General features: G+C 39.2%; 2 protein-coding genes across 2 annotated transcripts; one reads left to right on the top strand and one right to left on the bottom strand.

Moving 5' to 3' along the window:
• Positions 1-1,596: 1,596 nt before the first annotated feature.
• Positions 1,597-8,274, bottom strand: LOC136427184 (cilia- and flagella-associated protein 161-like). Its single transcript, XM_066415959.1, has 8 exons — positions 8,069-8,274; positions 7,140-7,229; positions 6,297-6,532; positions 5,821-5,902; positions 5,304-5,462; positions 4,593-4,666; positions 3,878-4,009; positions 1,597-3,278 (listed from the first exon to the last, which is right to left on the bottom strand). The coding sequence occupies exons 1-8, from the start codon at positions 8,138-8,140 to the stop codon at positions 3,089-3,091; spliced, it is 1,035 nt and encodes a 344-aa protein (XP_066272056.1). The 5' UTR covers positions 8,141-8,274; the 3' UTR covers positions 1,597-3,088.
• Positions 8,275-8,502: 228 nt separating this feature from the next.
• On the top strand, positions 8,503-16,910 carry LOC136427185 (Golgi phosphoprotein 3-like). Its single transcript, XM_066415961.1, has 3 exons — positions 8,503-8,815; positions 14,358-14,604; positions 16,473-16,910. The coding sequence occupies exons 1-3, from the start codon at positions 8,624-8,626 to the stop codon at positions 16,895-16,897; spliced, it is 864 nt and encodes a 287-aa protein (XP_066272058.1). The 5' UTR covers positions 8,503-8,623; the 3' UTR covers positions 16,898-16,910.
• The last annotated feature ends 502 nt before the right edge of the window (positions 16,911-17,412 follow it).

Consider the following 17,412-nt stretch of genomic DNA (forward strand, 5'->3'; position numbering starts at 1 on the left):
AGGGGGGCTTAAGCTTAGAAACTTGCGGGCTGTAGATTTAACCTTGAAAGGCTCGTGGCTACCAAAACTGTACTTGAATAAGGATTGGTTTTGCTCCAAGCTTATCTTCTTATCTAGTTCTATATTTCGCACAAACTTGTTTCCTTTTTCTCAGCTTAAAAATGCGGATTTTGAATCTCTTATGGGAAAAAGATCACCTATAAGTACCTTTTTTACGCATGTAATACAGGCTTGGTTGAGGTTCCAACTTAGACCACCCGAGGGGGCGGTTGAGGTAAAACAACAGCTTTTATGTCTAAATTCAAATATAACTGTCAGTGGAAAACCATTTTTTTCTCAGGTATTGCTTAGTAGGGGGGTTGTTTTTGTAAATGACATCTTGGACTTAGAAAATAGGTTCTTATCATATAATGATCTGATCAAAAAATTTGGGGATGTATTTTCCGAATTCAAATATAACCAACTTATTTCGGCTATCCCTTTTACTTGGAAAGCCATGCTGAAACAGAACTCTCCAATTGCAAGTTTGTTTGTATGTCTCCCTGTGTGTAGAAACATAGGCTGGCTTCGAAACTGTAAAATTAATAAATGTCTCTACCTATTTTTCATGAATGAAGCCAGCTTATGGGGAACTTCTGAAAAGGTTAAATTTTCATGGGAAGAATATTTTGACACCCCGCTACCATGGCGTGATGTGTATAGTTTGCCCTATAAAATATCCATAGATTCCAATAGCCGTATGTTTCAGTACAAATTGTTATTCAAATTTTTACCATGTAACAAAACACTATATCTATGGGGATTGATAGACTCCCCCTTGTGTAGTCTCTGTAAAGAGGAAGAAGAAACGGTTGTCCACCTATTTTGGAACTGTCATAAAACTGCACATTTTTGGAGACAGGTGGACGACTGGTTCTTCGATATCACTGATATTCATTTGCATATTAATGCACTTAGTATAATTTTCGGTATCTCAAGTGATCGTTGCCCGGTTCTGTCGAATGTTATTATTCTGCTTGGTAAGATATTTGTCTTTAAACATCGCAATTATTCATTGAATTTACCAGCCTTTATATCCTTTGTTTCCTTCTATTATAAATTAGAATTGAATATTGCAAACAGACAAGGAAAATTACATAAACATAGGGGGAAGTGGGGAAAATTCAATACAGTTTTTTCTTGACAAATGATGGAAATTTAATTGTTCGTTGTGAATAAATATCATATATTATTATTTGTATGCATCTATATCATTATATGTAGGCATCTATTATTATATGTATATTATTATATGTATGCATCTATATTATTATATGTATGCAAATATTATTATATGTATGCATCTTCGTGAGATCTATATGTATATATATATATATATATATATGTATGTATGTATATCTCTCTAAATATATAGGTATATGTGTATATATGTGTATTATATATGGGCATTAGGGGTTTCAGTACCAACTATGTTGTTCCCGGATTTTATGTTTTGATTTTGTGGTATCTCATGTGCTTTGTTTTGTTTTGTAAACTGCCATGCTTTTCTTTGTTTTTGTTAAAACGTGAATAAAGAAAGATTAAAAAAAAAAAAAACAACTTTTATTTCCAAAGCCATAAATACAATATTTCTTCAGTCAGTGCAACTAAGAGAACACATTCTTGATATAACACACACAAACTACCAGTATTATTTAAACAGACCTAAGGGAATGACACACAACAAGCTCTATCTGGAATACAATAATTTGTGTAGAGAATTTTCTTTCTTTGCAATATTAACAGTTGAAAATGTCCTTGTATATACAGTTGGCATAGGCTATGGAGCCATTAAACATTGTAACTAGACCTATGGAATGGAATTTTTTGGATAATTTTGTACACTTGTTTCTTGGTTGGCAACTTGAAGCATATCTTTTTATACTCTATGTTTATCTTGTATTTTTGTGGCACATAATGGTTGGTCTGTTGATATAGATGAAAATCAGGTGAGCATTTCTGGCACATTGAATTAACTTTATCCAAGCCCCCCTTTTCAGGAATAAGATACTAGTAGTCCTCTATTTACTACAGCAATACAGTAACTCGGCTGATACCACTGAATAATAGGAGGTAAGATATGTAACCATAGGGAAAGTAACTCAGTAGCAGCTATAGGCAATGTAACACTTGAGGGAATGAGTTTTAAACAACATACTGATGACAAGAGTTCACATATGCTTGTCTTTGGTACTATCAATTCACTGCCCTGTATTTGAGAAGTTCCAAACAGATGGATAACTGACTTTAACAAACTAACAATATAACACTGGAGGCCTCTGAAAATACTTTTTGAGTTTGTGCAATAAAACAAACTGGACAGTCACCGTATCTGGGAGAAGTGTAAAACATGCATTTTGTGATTCACTGAATTAGTTGCTATTAAGGAGAAGTTTGAACAATACTAGTTGGATGAACACATAACTTCAAACAAGTTTACTGTATTAATTGAAGGTACATTTTACAGAGCACAAGCTTGGCTCTGAGTAAAACAAAAAAAAAATATTTTATTCAAAATAAAAGTGAGGTTCTCCTCTCCCCACTAAGATAGGGTATTAGACAATGCTCATGTTTATTACTAATTTCTGAAGACGTAGCTTCTCTCCCCTAATACCTTGGAATGTTGGATAAAGTTCATGTTATTATCTTAAGACAGAATGGGGTTGAATGTGAAAACAGAATTCTTTATCTCCGGTAAAAGAACGACTTAATTGAGTCTGAGAAAATGCCTCCTCTCCCTTTGCCTTGGAATGTTGGATGAAGTTCATGTTTATATGCTATCTTAAGACATATTGAGGTGGAATCTAAAAACAGAATTCTTTATTCCCCTTAAGATTATCCTGAGTGTTCATCCTCTCCAAACAAGTGAAGGTAGAGCCTGGAACAAGGGTGACACTCAGGCTACCTTAAGACAGAAAGTAAGATGACTTTATTGAGTCTAAGGAGGCACCTCCTCTACTTTCACCTTGGAATGTTGGATGAAGTTCAAGTTTAGGTGGAATGTGAGTACAGAGTTCTCTTCCCCCTTAAGACAAAATCTAAGACGTCTTTATTGAGTCTGAGGAAGCACCTCCTCCCCCCTCGCTGTCTGTTCTATCTGTGTCAGCATCTCCTCCATGGAGGGCTTCCCCTGTGTCTGGGGCGCAGGTCTGGTCTGGTTGGGGTCGAGGCCGGCGTTCCTGACCTCCCCGGTCCCCTCCATGGGACGATCCGTCAGGCCAGACGGGTCAGGGCGCGGTCTGAAATTGGAAAGAGTCATCGTAAATATTTTGTTGATCTGATAATTAATAATGATAAACATAATTATGTACCATATGGTGACATGTCCTGAGTAATGAATTTGGTAAATCATTTTGAAGGAGGCTGAAAGTCTGGTTGACAATTTGGTCCAATCTCTTCTGGCAGAACTTTTCCATTGTAAAAACAATATGTTAATAGCAGGCCTTGGTGGGGTCTGAATGGGAGGAGAGTCATTGTAAATATTTTTTCAAATCTAACATTTAACAATGGATAATACTACTATACACAGAAGAAGTTAATGGAAAAAATATGGCAAGCGAAGAAAAATTAAGGACTGTAGATGTACATGTATACAGAATGCAGGAAAGAAAGAAGATAAGCAGAGAAAGAAAGGGAGTACAAAACCCTATCAAACCCCCAGAAAATGCATGAAAATTGAGGAAGGACTCTGGGAGAAGAAATATAAATTTTAAAGGACATAAACAGAACTTTGATAAGGAAAGGAAGGAAGACAAATGAAGGAAGAAGGAAAGAAACAAAGAAATTAAAGATAGAAAAGAAGAAACTAGAAGAAAAGACTGTACTGTCCATTACTCACTTGTCGAACATAGTCCTGCCATCATCAGTGGGAGTGCCGGTGATGATGACCCAGTGGTTGGTTTCCTTCTCCGCGCGGTGGGAGTCCAGGTCCATGTGAGCCGTCACCTCGTACTCATACCCAAATGGAGTCCTGGGAAAAATGACGAATGTGTTCTTTAATCTACAACACTTTTTATACGAGAAATGTGCAAATTATGCGCATGCTGTCAGGTGGCTGATCCTTCCTGATAATCACACTTGTAATTGTTGCTAGGGTTGTCTTCTGTATGTTTTTCCATGACCAATTTGGTTTGCAGTCAAAACTGCCCAAGAAGACCACTTAGAGGACTGATAAAATCTGGTCTATGTAGACGGTCATTCCTAATGCTTGTGTCAATGGGAAAATCATCTAATGGACCATCAAACAATGGTAATGTTGGTCAGGTGGTCTTTATGTAGAGGTGGCCACTTCAAGTTTGACCGTATGTCTCATAACATATTTCATATTAGACATTTTTGAGATGAATGACAACTCAGTTACTGTAATAATTGGCACAACACCATAAGTTATGAATAGGATGCAGCATTACCCAACCTTTCAAACAGGTAGCCCACTGCACTGATTACATATAGCATTTAACTTCAGCAATGATACAGCAGGATGAAATGTGTTATGATGCACCACTGCCTGTTGGTTACGTGTGACAGGTACATGTATTTTACTGTTGTCTTACCTGGCGACATAGTCCTGTGCAATGTTCAGGTGTTGGTGAGTCTTGCAGTGTGTGATGAGAAGCTTTACATTGGCCTGGTGGAAAATAAAAGCAACCCAAATGCTGACTAACACAATACACCATGCAAAACAATAGAAAAATATGATAGAAGCAGCTTTATTTAAATGTTTAACTCATATTCTTTGATAAGTAAAAAGTTGTGAGAAGCTCTCAGATAAATCTGACTTAAAAGCTTGCAAGCAAAAAGTGAGAGAGTAATTTAAAACCAAAATGAAAGAGGCACATGCTACAGAAATAAGTGAGGCACTCACTTGCTCAGATTTCATTCATATAGGTCACTCATTTTTTTCACTCACACATTTGCTCTCATTTACTACATGTACACTCACTCACTCACTCACCCGCTCACTCACTCACTCACTCACTCACTCACTCACTCACTCACTCACTCACTCACTCACTCACTCACTCACTCTTTTCATCACATATTCCATGACTCATTCTCACCCACACACTCAATTATTCCTTTCCTACATTGTACATTCCTCATTCTCTCACACATTTACTCACTAAAACACACACACACACACACACACTCACACACACACACACACACACACACACACACACACACACACACACACACACTCTCTCTCTCTCTCTTTCCCCCCCACACACCGTGACACACATTCTCAATCTCAGACACCCTACCTGCACAGGCAGTCCTTCGTACTCCATCCTGAGCTGAGGCTCGAAGGCGATGGTTTTCCACCTGGTGAAGTGAGTCAGGTCGGACACGAGCGACACCTCCTGCTGACGAGACTTCTTGGCGCACTTCAGGAACGATACGCGGTCACTGTGGAGCTTCAGCTACAGGGAACAACAGGTAAAAATTAGTTTAAACTTAACCATAAAAATTTGAGAGAGAACATGCAGAATTGTGTGTTTCCCCTTACCTAATTACCTGAATTGTCCTCTCTGTGGTATCAATTCTTAGATAGATCTATTTAAATTCTACAAGGACTGAAGATAAGATAGGAAATTCTGTGGACAGGATCTTGATTGAAAAATTACAAAAAGAGCCTCCTTGAAATAAATCCTAAGGATGTTGTTGTCGTCTTTTACATTATTAGAGCACCGATGACAACCAATAATATGTGAGAAAGCACAATAAGATAAATCATTAGATCTTTATAATGTAACAACTTCCTCAACAACAGATACTTACATTTCCAGCGTACCCCTCGGTCGTGCTGAGTGCAAAGTCCTGCCCATACCTGAGCGCCTCGCCATTGGGGGTTCCATCAACACTAGAGACGTAGATAAACAGCAGTATTAGAATCAGAATAAAGCAGCTAAGTTGGCTCACATTGTATTTAGAATATGGCGCAGTCTAAGCTTCTAAAGAGGTTTTCACTCATAAGTGATCTGAATAATCATATCAATCAAAAGTGTACTAATATAAGTCACTGTTCATCAAAATGCCAAATTTATTGACAAATTGTCTTTAGAATAATCTGTTTTTTTGAACTTGGACACTTGACACCATATAGCCAGCAGGAAGAGGGGTAATATTGTAGCTTATATTTCAGGTAATATTGTAGCTAATATAGAGTATCAAAAGCCCTCTGAGAAGGCAAAGAGACAATTAAGTTTCTGCCAAGATATTGCATACACTTTCTTCTCATTAGTAAAGTTACCCACCTGGTGATAACGAAGGCGTTCCTGATGCAGGGTTTGATGATCCGAGAAGCGGAGACGGGACAGGGCGCCTCCACCTGCGCCGCCAGGTGGGCCTTGTACTCACTGATGTTCAGACACAGCACCGTGGGGTCTCGCTGGCGGATGTCACGGACGTCGTTACGCTCCGCCCCGGGGTTCACGATCATCACCGTGTCTCCGAAGTGCAGCAGACCGTCAGTAGTTACAGACAGGTCAACCTGTGAATAGATAACAATATCATAGCACATTTTCCAATGATTTAATACTTCAGTTTGTTTAATATTTCTTTCCAGTTAGTTCCATTTCACACTTGCTGTAGTTTCATTTTTTTCCTTCTTGTTCCATTTCGCTCCATTTCATTCTATTTTGTTCCATTTCACAATTTTGTACACCCTCGTAAATGTGTTACAGTATTTAACCTCTCCCATGAACCAATGCATATTTGGTGCCAAATGGCTTAGACCTTAGCAGGCTAAAGGTTAAAGGAATGATCTAATATTAGGATCTCTTTTTTTCTATCCAGTACTATTTGAAGATTTGTAGGCATGTGGCACTGGATGGTAACATTACATACCAGGTGCCATATTTAGCTTATTATTAGTTATACCCAACTCCATATTATAACAGTATTTTTTGTACATTTAGTAAATAGATAATACAACATAATAGTATTGGGCATTATAACTCCATCTAGCCTTTATAACATTTTGCCCCCTTGCTATATTCAGATTGGTTGTCTTGATTCGTAAACCAATATGTGATACACATAAGGACAATTCTATGTACACCTTACTTATTTCACCTGATACTTCAGGTGTTTCTTACCTTCCTAAGAGTGTTCTGAAGCAGGTTGTGGGTCTTCTGGACTAGAAGTTCTCCCGAGTCTCGTTTGTCAAGGAAGTCCTTCAGGGTATCCTGAAGAATGAAGAAAATGAAATTATAGATTGATGAAAATCAATTATGACTTTTCCTTGAATCTCTTGCATGCTGTCCATGAGTTATAATTCCCATAATAAATAAATACTATAAACAAAAAATGTTCAACCACACCAATATTTTCAACTATGTCAATATTCAAAATATGTTATATTAAATTGATTCTTAAATCATTATATGGTTGCCAAAAGCTTTAATCATAAACATCATAATCATCATTATCATTGCTTATTTCAAATACTCTCCATCTTAGTACAAACAAATCACAATTATATTTGAAAATGTGCAAACAAATCAATAAAGTTAAAGGTTTAGCATGTCGATTTTGATAGGACTGGCGATTAGGTGAGCAACTTAACTGAATCGTTCTGCTGAAAACTGACACACATTTAACGTTATTAATTATTCACGCTTGAGACCCGTGTAATTCTGAGATGGCACGCTATAAGGCCTGAGATAGCTTCCTGAGTTAACACATAAAGTTTCCCTGATACCAGACTATCAACAAGTGGTGGAGTGCAAACTAATTCAAGACTGAAACGAAGACAATCACGTTTTAATAGTAGAGAAAAACAGGTGTTCTGGAAGATTCCAAAACTCCAATTGTGAAATTTTTCACCTTTTTTTCACACAAATTACAGCACGATTGTCTAAGGTCTGATGCACTGCAGTTGTTGTGTGAAGAGACATTGGTTTCTATAAGAATTAACTAGCTGAACCTTGTCAACTATTCTTCAATAAGACGCCAAATCAAGACGATTAAGACGTAGACTCGACAGGTGTTTTTAAAGTTTTCCCTTCACAACAGACCGACCCACCTCCTCAAGACAAAGATCTTCGTTCCAGTTCCCCACTCGGACGGACGGACTGTAGGTTCTGACGTTCGCCATGCTTCCTAGGTGTGAATATTCAGCAAATCTTGACGACAAACTTATGTACTGTAAGAGAACCCTATCAACACCTGATCAGGTTGTTTTCCTTGACGACCTGGCAACTGCTGACCTCTCGCGCTACGCGAGATCACCATTCAAATCTCGCGACTGGCGAGACTTACTTTTGATCAAAAATTTTCAAAATGTAAATTGTGATTTCTTACTGAAGCTATAAATATAGTGTATTTTTTGTTCTAAGAGAATTATCTTGTTGTAAAATCTTGATGATTTCGGATATAAATTTGTCCACAAAAAAGAAAGCACTTTTTATTTTTCGGTAGTATTCGGGAATCTCCGGAATCGCTCGGAACCTGTCGGGCAGGTTGATTACGTCATCACATCTACCCTGGAGCGCCGCCATCTTGTCTGTGCTGGAGTCCAGTTGTCGGAATATTCGGTGTTTTTCTCGTCAAAATTAGGCATTTTTAGCAGTCCGTCAGGATGACGAGCTTGCAACAACGCTCGTCCGGGCTCGTCCAGAGGCGAACAGACGCTTCTAGGGGCGCGGAAGGCGGGAAAGAGATCGAGAGAGAAGTGATTGAACCGGAATTCGAAGAGGATAGCGATTCTTCGAAGGACACCCGGCTAACTCTGATGGAAGAAGTCTTGCTACTCGGCCTCAAAGACAGAGAGGTTTGTCTAACTCTACACGAAGGCTTCTTCCTCCCACGGTTGTAGTATAAATCGTAATACCTGGCGCTGTTACGTCGTAGTAACGAGGAAGTAGCGGTTGAAAATACGCCATCCTTAGCTAAGGGGAGGGGCATAAGGTGATGGGTACCAGGTGATGTAAATTCTAGAAATAATGCCACCTGGCACAAGGTACTGCGTGTGCAGGTTAGGTGAGTTTTCTAGAACACCATAATCGAGTTAGCTGTGACACAGTTTTCTAGTTCTGCCATTTAGGCAGAAACCACTCCTTCAAATTGTTTACTGATTGGATACACAGATGGGGGTAAAGCGAGTTATGTTGTCTGTAAAACTGATGCGTGGCTTTTTGGTGACACCACAACACCACTATATCCGGGTCTAGTGAAAGGATGGATAAAGGTGTTTCATCTGTGATAACCTGATTTACTTTCACTGTTGTCTGTGTGTTTTTCTGTCTCTATTCAAGGGTTGGGTGACTTTGGCTGTTGTATTTATTTCAAAATGAAACAAGTGATGATTGATAATTTTGTAACATACTTTTGGTAGCATACTGTTTGTGTTACAAAGACAAACAGTATGTTTGCAACCCACAGTTCCATACTTAATCATTAATTAATACATAAAAAATAATGGACCCTCCCCCATATTGTTAGGTGTGAACAAGGTGCTGAATAATATGATGATGATATTTTTGATTCAATGTAAAAAGGGAATGGTTTTTAGAGAGGATGATATGTATCAAGACCATCTGACCAAACATAGATCAACAACCACCATACTGTAGTTGTCTTGCTATTAACAAGTTAAAGAGACTTAGAGAGACACATATGTTACACGTTTGATATTTTTCTACAACTTGTAGTACAAGGACATAAATTTGACACCCATGACAAATGGCCAATTCCCTCATAAGTACCTTTGTCAACATTAGCAATGGCTACATTGAAGGTTTTAGAGAGTGATAAGTATGCTTGAAAAACTACTCATGCCATGGCCGAATAGAAAGAGACAGGTGAAATATATTATGAAATTTACTAGCAAGCTATGAAGCCACAACATTGACAATACAATCTATTGTCATTCTTGCCGCTTAATATCTTGCAACAGTAATGTTTATAATTGTCATTATTTGGCTTCATATATTGCAACAATAATGACAATTAGTGCACTTTCCCTGTTTGATGATTATGGATAATGGTCACCATATCAACAGTTATGGCAGCCAGTTGGTGGGGAAATCCCCCTGTGGACTGTATATTGTGTTCCCAGCTGTTTGGTTGCGTTGGATACACTGTGTTTTACAGTGTCTTGATCAAATGCATGCACTACTTCTATGTTGATTACTTGACAACAACAGTCTTCATATATGATACCCCTTTCTTCTTTGTATTAGTCTTGAACTTCCCCATTATGTGAACTGGTGAAACAATTAAATGAACTATCTTGACCAAGTTGTCTGTCAGGGTGTGCATATGAACTTATACACAGTTGGCACTTTTGCAATATTTTTTTCACTTTTTTTTGTTAAAACAACATGCAATCAAGCCAAACTGATCAGGATTCCGAATAGACTATTGACAATTTGACGTCTTTCTAGCTCATGCTGAGAGGTTTTACTCTTTTTGGTATTACACTTATTTGCAGTACATGTACTATGATTTGGAAAACGATATTATTCATAATATCTCTATAGATTAGAAATTAAATAATTTTTCAACAGTTGAAGTTTACGGTTTACAGTCATCTGGGAGTTGCCCCCTTCCCAAGGCCACCAGTAGACACTAATGTTTTGAGGTGCGTCACAGCCGTAATTACCTGTAATTACTGTTACGGAAGTCAGCGGCTTACTACGTCATTTGTGGAAAGTTGTCTATCAGGTTGGTCTTCAAGGCTGAAAATCTAAGGCTTTTGAAACTTGAAAGGTCATTATCTGAAAGAAATGTCACCAGTCACATGTTTTGAATCTCTTTGAGTTTAAGGTCATCATAAATCCAGTTGAAGTGTGTGTCTTTTGCACTGCACACATTCCTATTGAAGTGAAAAAGAACAATTAACGAAATCATTGAGGCAGTAACTGACCTGTAGCACGCAAACTTGTGCTTCTGCATTGTAAATGCCAGGTCACTCAAATGGTGTCTGTCAGTTCATGAAAAGATTTATCTTTAAAAAGTTAAAAATATCTGTCACAATCATCTCGTCAAGATGTTTTAAGTTAAACTTGTGCAGTTTGTAAAGCATGTTTGTAATAAAGTTAGACTTGAAATTTCAAATAATATTTTAGTTACAAGTTACAAAAAGTGGTGAGTCACTGATGTCCATGAGCCAAATAACGTTTGGAGTGTCTTATGCTAATCATGAGTGAAGCATTAAAATGTACAATGTTTGTATGCACACTGATTTATCATTTAGAATGCTTTGAAACTTTCAAACTAGTGACAACAATTCACCTTATTGTGTAGTCTATACGTACCTCATGGAAGGAGTTTGACTGTTGTTTTTTTGCAGCCTGAAATGTTTTGTTGCAGGATGTTAAACTACCTTTTCATTGATCAGCACTATAGTTGGGTACTAGATATCTTGTTTATTTGTAGATATCTGGTGGATATCTGAGGTTGCTGTTTCAGTATTCCTCACATTTTCCCAGAAAAAAGAAATGTCACCCTGTTTTGTTCTATTGACAGCTATTAATTTAATAGATAGTGATACCCAGTTGAAACTGGGACTAGGCAGACTGGTTTGATCTGATAGATTCTCGGGAACAGTTGTTTCTGGACCAGCTTCGTCCATGCATTACGACTAGGTCTCAAAAGGGCTGGAATTCTTTTTTTTCAGTATCCCACAATTTCAGCATTAAATTTTCAGAAAATAACCAGTTGGATCCATACATGTAGATCTAGAATGACTTGTGCAACTCAGAGACCCAGGCTATGATTATTATATATAATCGGAGAATAAATATCTACGTATATGAATAAAACTTATCTCCAAGTAGATGTTGGGAGGCCAAACTGTTACATTTTCCAAGCAGCAAGTTTTTGTTACAAACTTGTATTGCTACATTTTTCTACATGTAGCTGCCTGTATCTGTTACAAACTGTATCATTAACAGGCAGTTTGTAGCAGAAACTGGCAGGTATGAAAACACGACAACTTTTCCCAGCACATCTGGTTGGAGAATTATAATGTGAAGTTTATTGCAAGTTCATGCCCGTGGGCTAATTGCAAATACATGATAAAAACATAGGAAAAACATACATGCCTAAACTGTGTCTGACTTTGCTGTAACAATAGGTTACTGGTACTATATACAATTGTTAGCTATATCTAATTTAGCTGGGTTTGACTTCATATAATAGAGCCCAGTCCATGGCTGTCTAAATTCATTATTTTGAAGACTATCATGTTGTTGATTTTCGTTGTTAGATTTTACATTTTCAACAGTTTCATGTCACAAAGTTTAGATTTTTTAGACCAACTGAGTGAAATTCTTGTCCGTTCCAACAAGCAAATTTCAGTCCCAGGATGGAGCGACGTGTTTCGGGGGCAGCCCTAGCCCAGTCTAGCTCTTTCCAGACAGTTTAGTCTCTAACTTGTGAAGGAATCGATGTTGGCACCAGACACAGGTTGTGAATCGGGTTTGTCCCATTTTATTTGAAGGACCTGATTTCTCTTAAGATTTGGTTTACAACCCACTCATTTCTTCAAATGTCAGTACTTTGTAATCAAGCCATGACGGGGGGGTGGAGGGGTGGGGGGTGGGGGGCATTTGGGTCAAACAATCATTATAATCAAGCCATGGTACATGTAGAAGGAGGGCCAAGTTAGGTTAAACAATTCCAGTCTACGAAGTCTGAGTTATGACTACACACTGATCAGTGCCAGGTCTGGGCTGTTGGAATCACTGCTGGGCCCCTGTAAAATTGCTATGTATGCCTCAGTTTTACTGAAGGGATTTTGTTTCCTTTGTCTGTGTATGTGTTCCAACTGGTTCTTTAATTTGCCCAGCCTTTCAAGTCCAACTCTAGCAAGTTAGTGCAGGTCACTTGTCTTGGTTAAGTTGACTCATTGTGTGTGCATATGGTTATAGTCAGTCCTAGGAGACTACTTACTAGGAGTCTAGCAATACTTCACCTTCAGTCTCTCCAATACTAGTTATTTGTCTGCTCTTTGCCATAGTCATGTACAATCCTTCTTCGTATTGAACTATGTCAGTTCCCCACAATTGTTCTTATCCATCCCTGCCCTGGGCCGAGAGACCTATGCACCAAATTTGAACAGATAAGACATGTATGGTTGTACTTGTAGTCAGTTCTGAGAGACTACTTTCTAGGAGTGGAGCAATCCCTCACTTTCAGTCTCTCCAATGATCTTGGCCATAGTCAGGTACAATCCTTCTTCGCATTGAACCATGGGAAAATGTCAGTTTGCTTCAATTGTTCTTTCATCCCTTCCCTGTCCTGGGCTGAGCGACCTATGCACCAAATTAGAACAGATAAGACATGTACATCAGGTAGAGGTGATTGGATACATGATACATGCCCATTGTCTGATACTATCATCATGACTATGCATCTTTTGCCTGTATGCTTGGCTTCAAAGGTGTTTCCAGTTAACGCGACTCACTTGAACTTCAAGGGTACTGTTACACTGCAGTGTTCTCACCAGGATTTTTTCACAGCGTACGTAGGGGTCAGGAATAGAAGGCCAACCTTGCTTGGCGCAAGTCACTCACAGAGTGCCAAAGACATGATAACGGTTGGGAGTCTGGCATCTTCCCGCACAAGTTTTTTTACATTCATTACCAAATAAGACACCTTTCCTGGATTTTGAGGGATGAATTTTGTGAGGTTAAGTTCTTCCTCTGTCACGTCATCCTCATTCTAAAGCCAAATATGAACTTTTTATAAGATTTATGAAGGTTCTTCCCAGAAAGTTCTGTCCAGCCAACCCACACGGCTGGACAAAAAAAATGACAAAGCAGAAAACCCGACAAAACGCCTAGAAACATGTAAAAAAAACTGCAGAAACCCCTCATCTGCTTGGAGAGTATTTTGATTTAGGGGTTTCTATGTTACTGATTTATTCTTGTTTTTATTTTTTTCCTCCAGGGTTACACGTCATTTTGGAACGACTGCATCTCGTCTGGCCTGCGTGGCTGCATAATCACAAAAAAGATCGGCATGTCCCTAGGCCTATTTAGTTTATCTATGTGCTTTTTTCTTATATTTATCCATTTTTTCTCCTCAGGGTTACACATCGTTTTGGAATGACTGCATCTCGCCAGGCCTGCGTGGCTGCATAATCACGAAAAAGATCGGCATGTCCCTAGGCCTATTTAGTTTATCTATGTGCTTTTTTCTTATATTTATCCATTTTTTCTCCTCAGGGTTACACATCGTTTTGGAATGACTGCATCTCGCCAGGCCTGCGTGGCTGCATAATCACGAAAAAGATTGGCATGTCCCTGGGCCTATTTAGTTTATCTATGTGCTTTTTTCTTATATTTATCCATTTTTCCTCCCAGGGTTACACATCGTTTTGGAATGACTGCATCTCGTCCGGCCTACGGGGCTGCATGATAATGGAGCTGGGCCTGAAGGGGCGAGTAGAGCTGGAGAAACTCGGCATGAGGAGAAAAAGCCTCCTGAACAGGAAGCTGATCTACAGAAGTGACTCACCAACGGGCGATGTCATGTTGGACGAGGCCGTCAAACATGTTAAGGACACAGACCCGCCAGAGAACATACAGACATGGGTCGAACTACTTAGTGGTACGTATATGGTTTCTTGCAGTCTTAAGAAAGTTGTAAAGGTGTTCTTAAGTGCTGGACGAGGCCGTCAAACATGTTAAGGACACAGACCCGCCAGAGAACATACAGACATGGGTCGAACTACTTAGTGGTATGTATACTGTTTGTCCCATTTTTAAGAAACTTTCGTTCACACTCTGAAATATGCACAGACCCTCCCCAGAACATACAGCCATGTGTCGAACTATGTACTCGGTGGTACGTATAAGTTATGAAACTTGTAAAGCCTTAGTGGAACATTTAAGCTTAAATCGTCCTATAGGTAGCTTTCATTGAGGCCATAATCACCATTAGGCCACACCAATCATTTGGTTTTCGGAATCGGCAATACTATTTTTTCCCAAATTAAAAAAAAAATAGACTACATATCCCTTCAGGAAATTGTCACTCACTAATTACCTTTGGCAAGAAGAATGTGTTTTTGGTGACACTTGTTTCTGTGTCAGTCTATGAACAGCATAACTCGAGAATATTTGGTATATGGATAGAGGTTGGAAAATGAACCTCGATAATGCGCCTCCAAGTGGCTATCTGTACTACTAGTACTAGAGCAGAAATTCCAGTTTGGATATCGGGTAGAACCTACAGCGTATCACCTACACCATATCGGTAACATGGAAACCATTGAACTTCAGTCACTAAGTCTTGGCAACATTTCTGTGTTCTTAAAAAAATTTCTCTACACCCACCTGTCTGCTGGGCTGGAGTCCAAGGATGTTAAAATCCTTGAGCCAATCCTCATTTCCGAGTTCAGACCCCATTGTGCTCAAAATAGCAGATCCTGTATCTGTGTCTGAATCCGCCAATTGAACCTCAATGGATACATGCATGCTTTGTGAAAACGGTTGCTGACTCTCTCGGATTGTTAACCTGAAACAACTGTTACTACAACTTACAAGTAGAGCACCGAGGGACCACAACTTTCAGCGAGAATTTCATCACAGTCTTTCAAACCTCCAAGACCTGTAGGTTAACAATCCGAGAGAGTCAGCAACCGTTTTCACAAAGCATGCATGTATCCATTGAGGTTCAATTGGCGGATCCAGACAGAGATACAGGATCTCCTGCCCTCTTATCATGAGGGTAAGGCGAGAACAACGTAATTAAGAATCTTCACCCACCATAAAGCTTCTCAATTATGGTCAGAACAAAGGGGGGAAAAGATGACCTTCAACTGAGAGAGGGGATCGTTTTTGAAATGTGGGTTGTCCTCTGAAACTCTAGAGGCGGGTCTTCTGTGGGTGATTTATGATAGAGATAAAGAGAAGGAATGTTTACAGGAAAGTATACTGTTGGGTTGCCTTGGTAACATTGGGTTATGCGTGGTCATTCCTGGCTGTTTGAATTGCAATACTGTTTCTAGTTTTCAGTTGTCTGTCCATGGTACTGTGACTACAGGTACTGTACATCGCTATGGCTTATTCTCAAACAGAAGTGCTCTGCCTTTTTTCAATAATGTACATACAACTTTGTTTGGGTGGTGAAAGTTTATTTTGCCATTATAATATAAGGGTCCTTTATGGTGAGAACAAAAAAAAGGAGAGTGAAACTGAAGAAAACTTGAAAAGCATGCAAGTGAACAGCGATAGAAATCTCATTTTCTGTTCTTAAGATTGTTATAAGGAAACAAGATAACAATTTTTCCATTTTAAATGTATATCACATTCGGGAATGAAATTCTGTTCAGTTCAAACCTTGACCTCTTCATGACCTTTATGATTACTGACCTTTGACATGTTGACCTCTTCACGACCTTTGATAAGAATACAAGCTAAATCCATCTACAGTGAGGTTACTGACCTTTAACATTTGACCTCTCGCCCCTGCAGGAGAGACCTGGAACCCCCTGAAGCTACACTACCAGCTGCGGAACGTGCGCGAGAGGTTAGCCAAGAACCTGGTCGAAAAGGGCGTCCTGACCACGGAGAAGCAGAACTTCCTTCTCTTCGACATGACTACGCACCCGCTGGTCAACAGCTCGTCCAAGCAGAAGCTCATCAAGAAGGTTCAGGACGCCGTGCTCAGCAAATGGACAAACGATCCGCACAGGATGGACAAACGCCTGCTGGGTCTCATCTACATGGCGCACGCCTCCGATGTCTTGGAAAACGCGTTCGCGCCGCTGTCCGACGACGACTACGAGGTCGCCATGAAGAGGGTACGGGAGCTGCTTGACCTTGACCCCGAGCAGGAGTGTATGAAGCCAAACGCCAACGAGGTCATGTGGGGGGCGGTCGCTGCTTTTATCAAGTAGCAGTTGTGATCCGGAGAAAAAAAGAGAGAATTGTATTTTACACCAAATCATGTTTTAAAATGCTGACCAGTGTTTTCCCCTCTCTCTCTAGTCATCTGTATAAAGTCGAATCATGGGTTTACTCACACATTCACCATAGTTTTCATCCGTTTTTGTTGCAATATCGTTTTCCAGAGTCTCTAGTAGGAAACAGGGTTTTCCCAGCGACTGTCATTCGAATTTGGCTTGTTATGATACACAGAAGTTAGCATGAAAGTTCATCTGAGTTGGTAGCTATAGAATACATGATACTGATAAACTATTCTCCGACTTAAGAAGTTGGAAAAATGAGTCCAAATGTTTTGAGTTGGACAACAGTTTATATCTTCATACATGTAACATAGACAAACGTTTTGGACCTTTCTGTGGTGACAGCAATGTTGGGACCTCTAAATTTCTAATATGAAAAAATAAGAATTACTGGTCAAATCACACCATGAGGTCAGCATAAGTTTACTGAGATGTACAATGAAAAA

The sequence above is a fragment of the Branchiostoma lanceolatum genome, chromosome 2 (genome assembly GCF_035083965.1).
Source record: "Branchiostoma lanceolatum isolate klBraLanc5 chromosome 2, klBraLanc5.hap2, whole genome shotgun sequence".
In the NCBI taxonomy this organism is placed as follows: domain Eukaryota; kingdom Metazoa; phylum Chordata; class Leptocardii; order Amphioxiformes; family Branchiostomatidae; genus Branchiostoma; species Branchiostoma lanceolatum.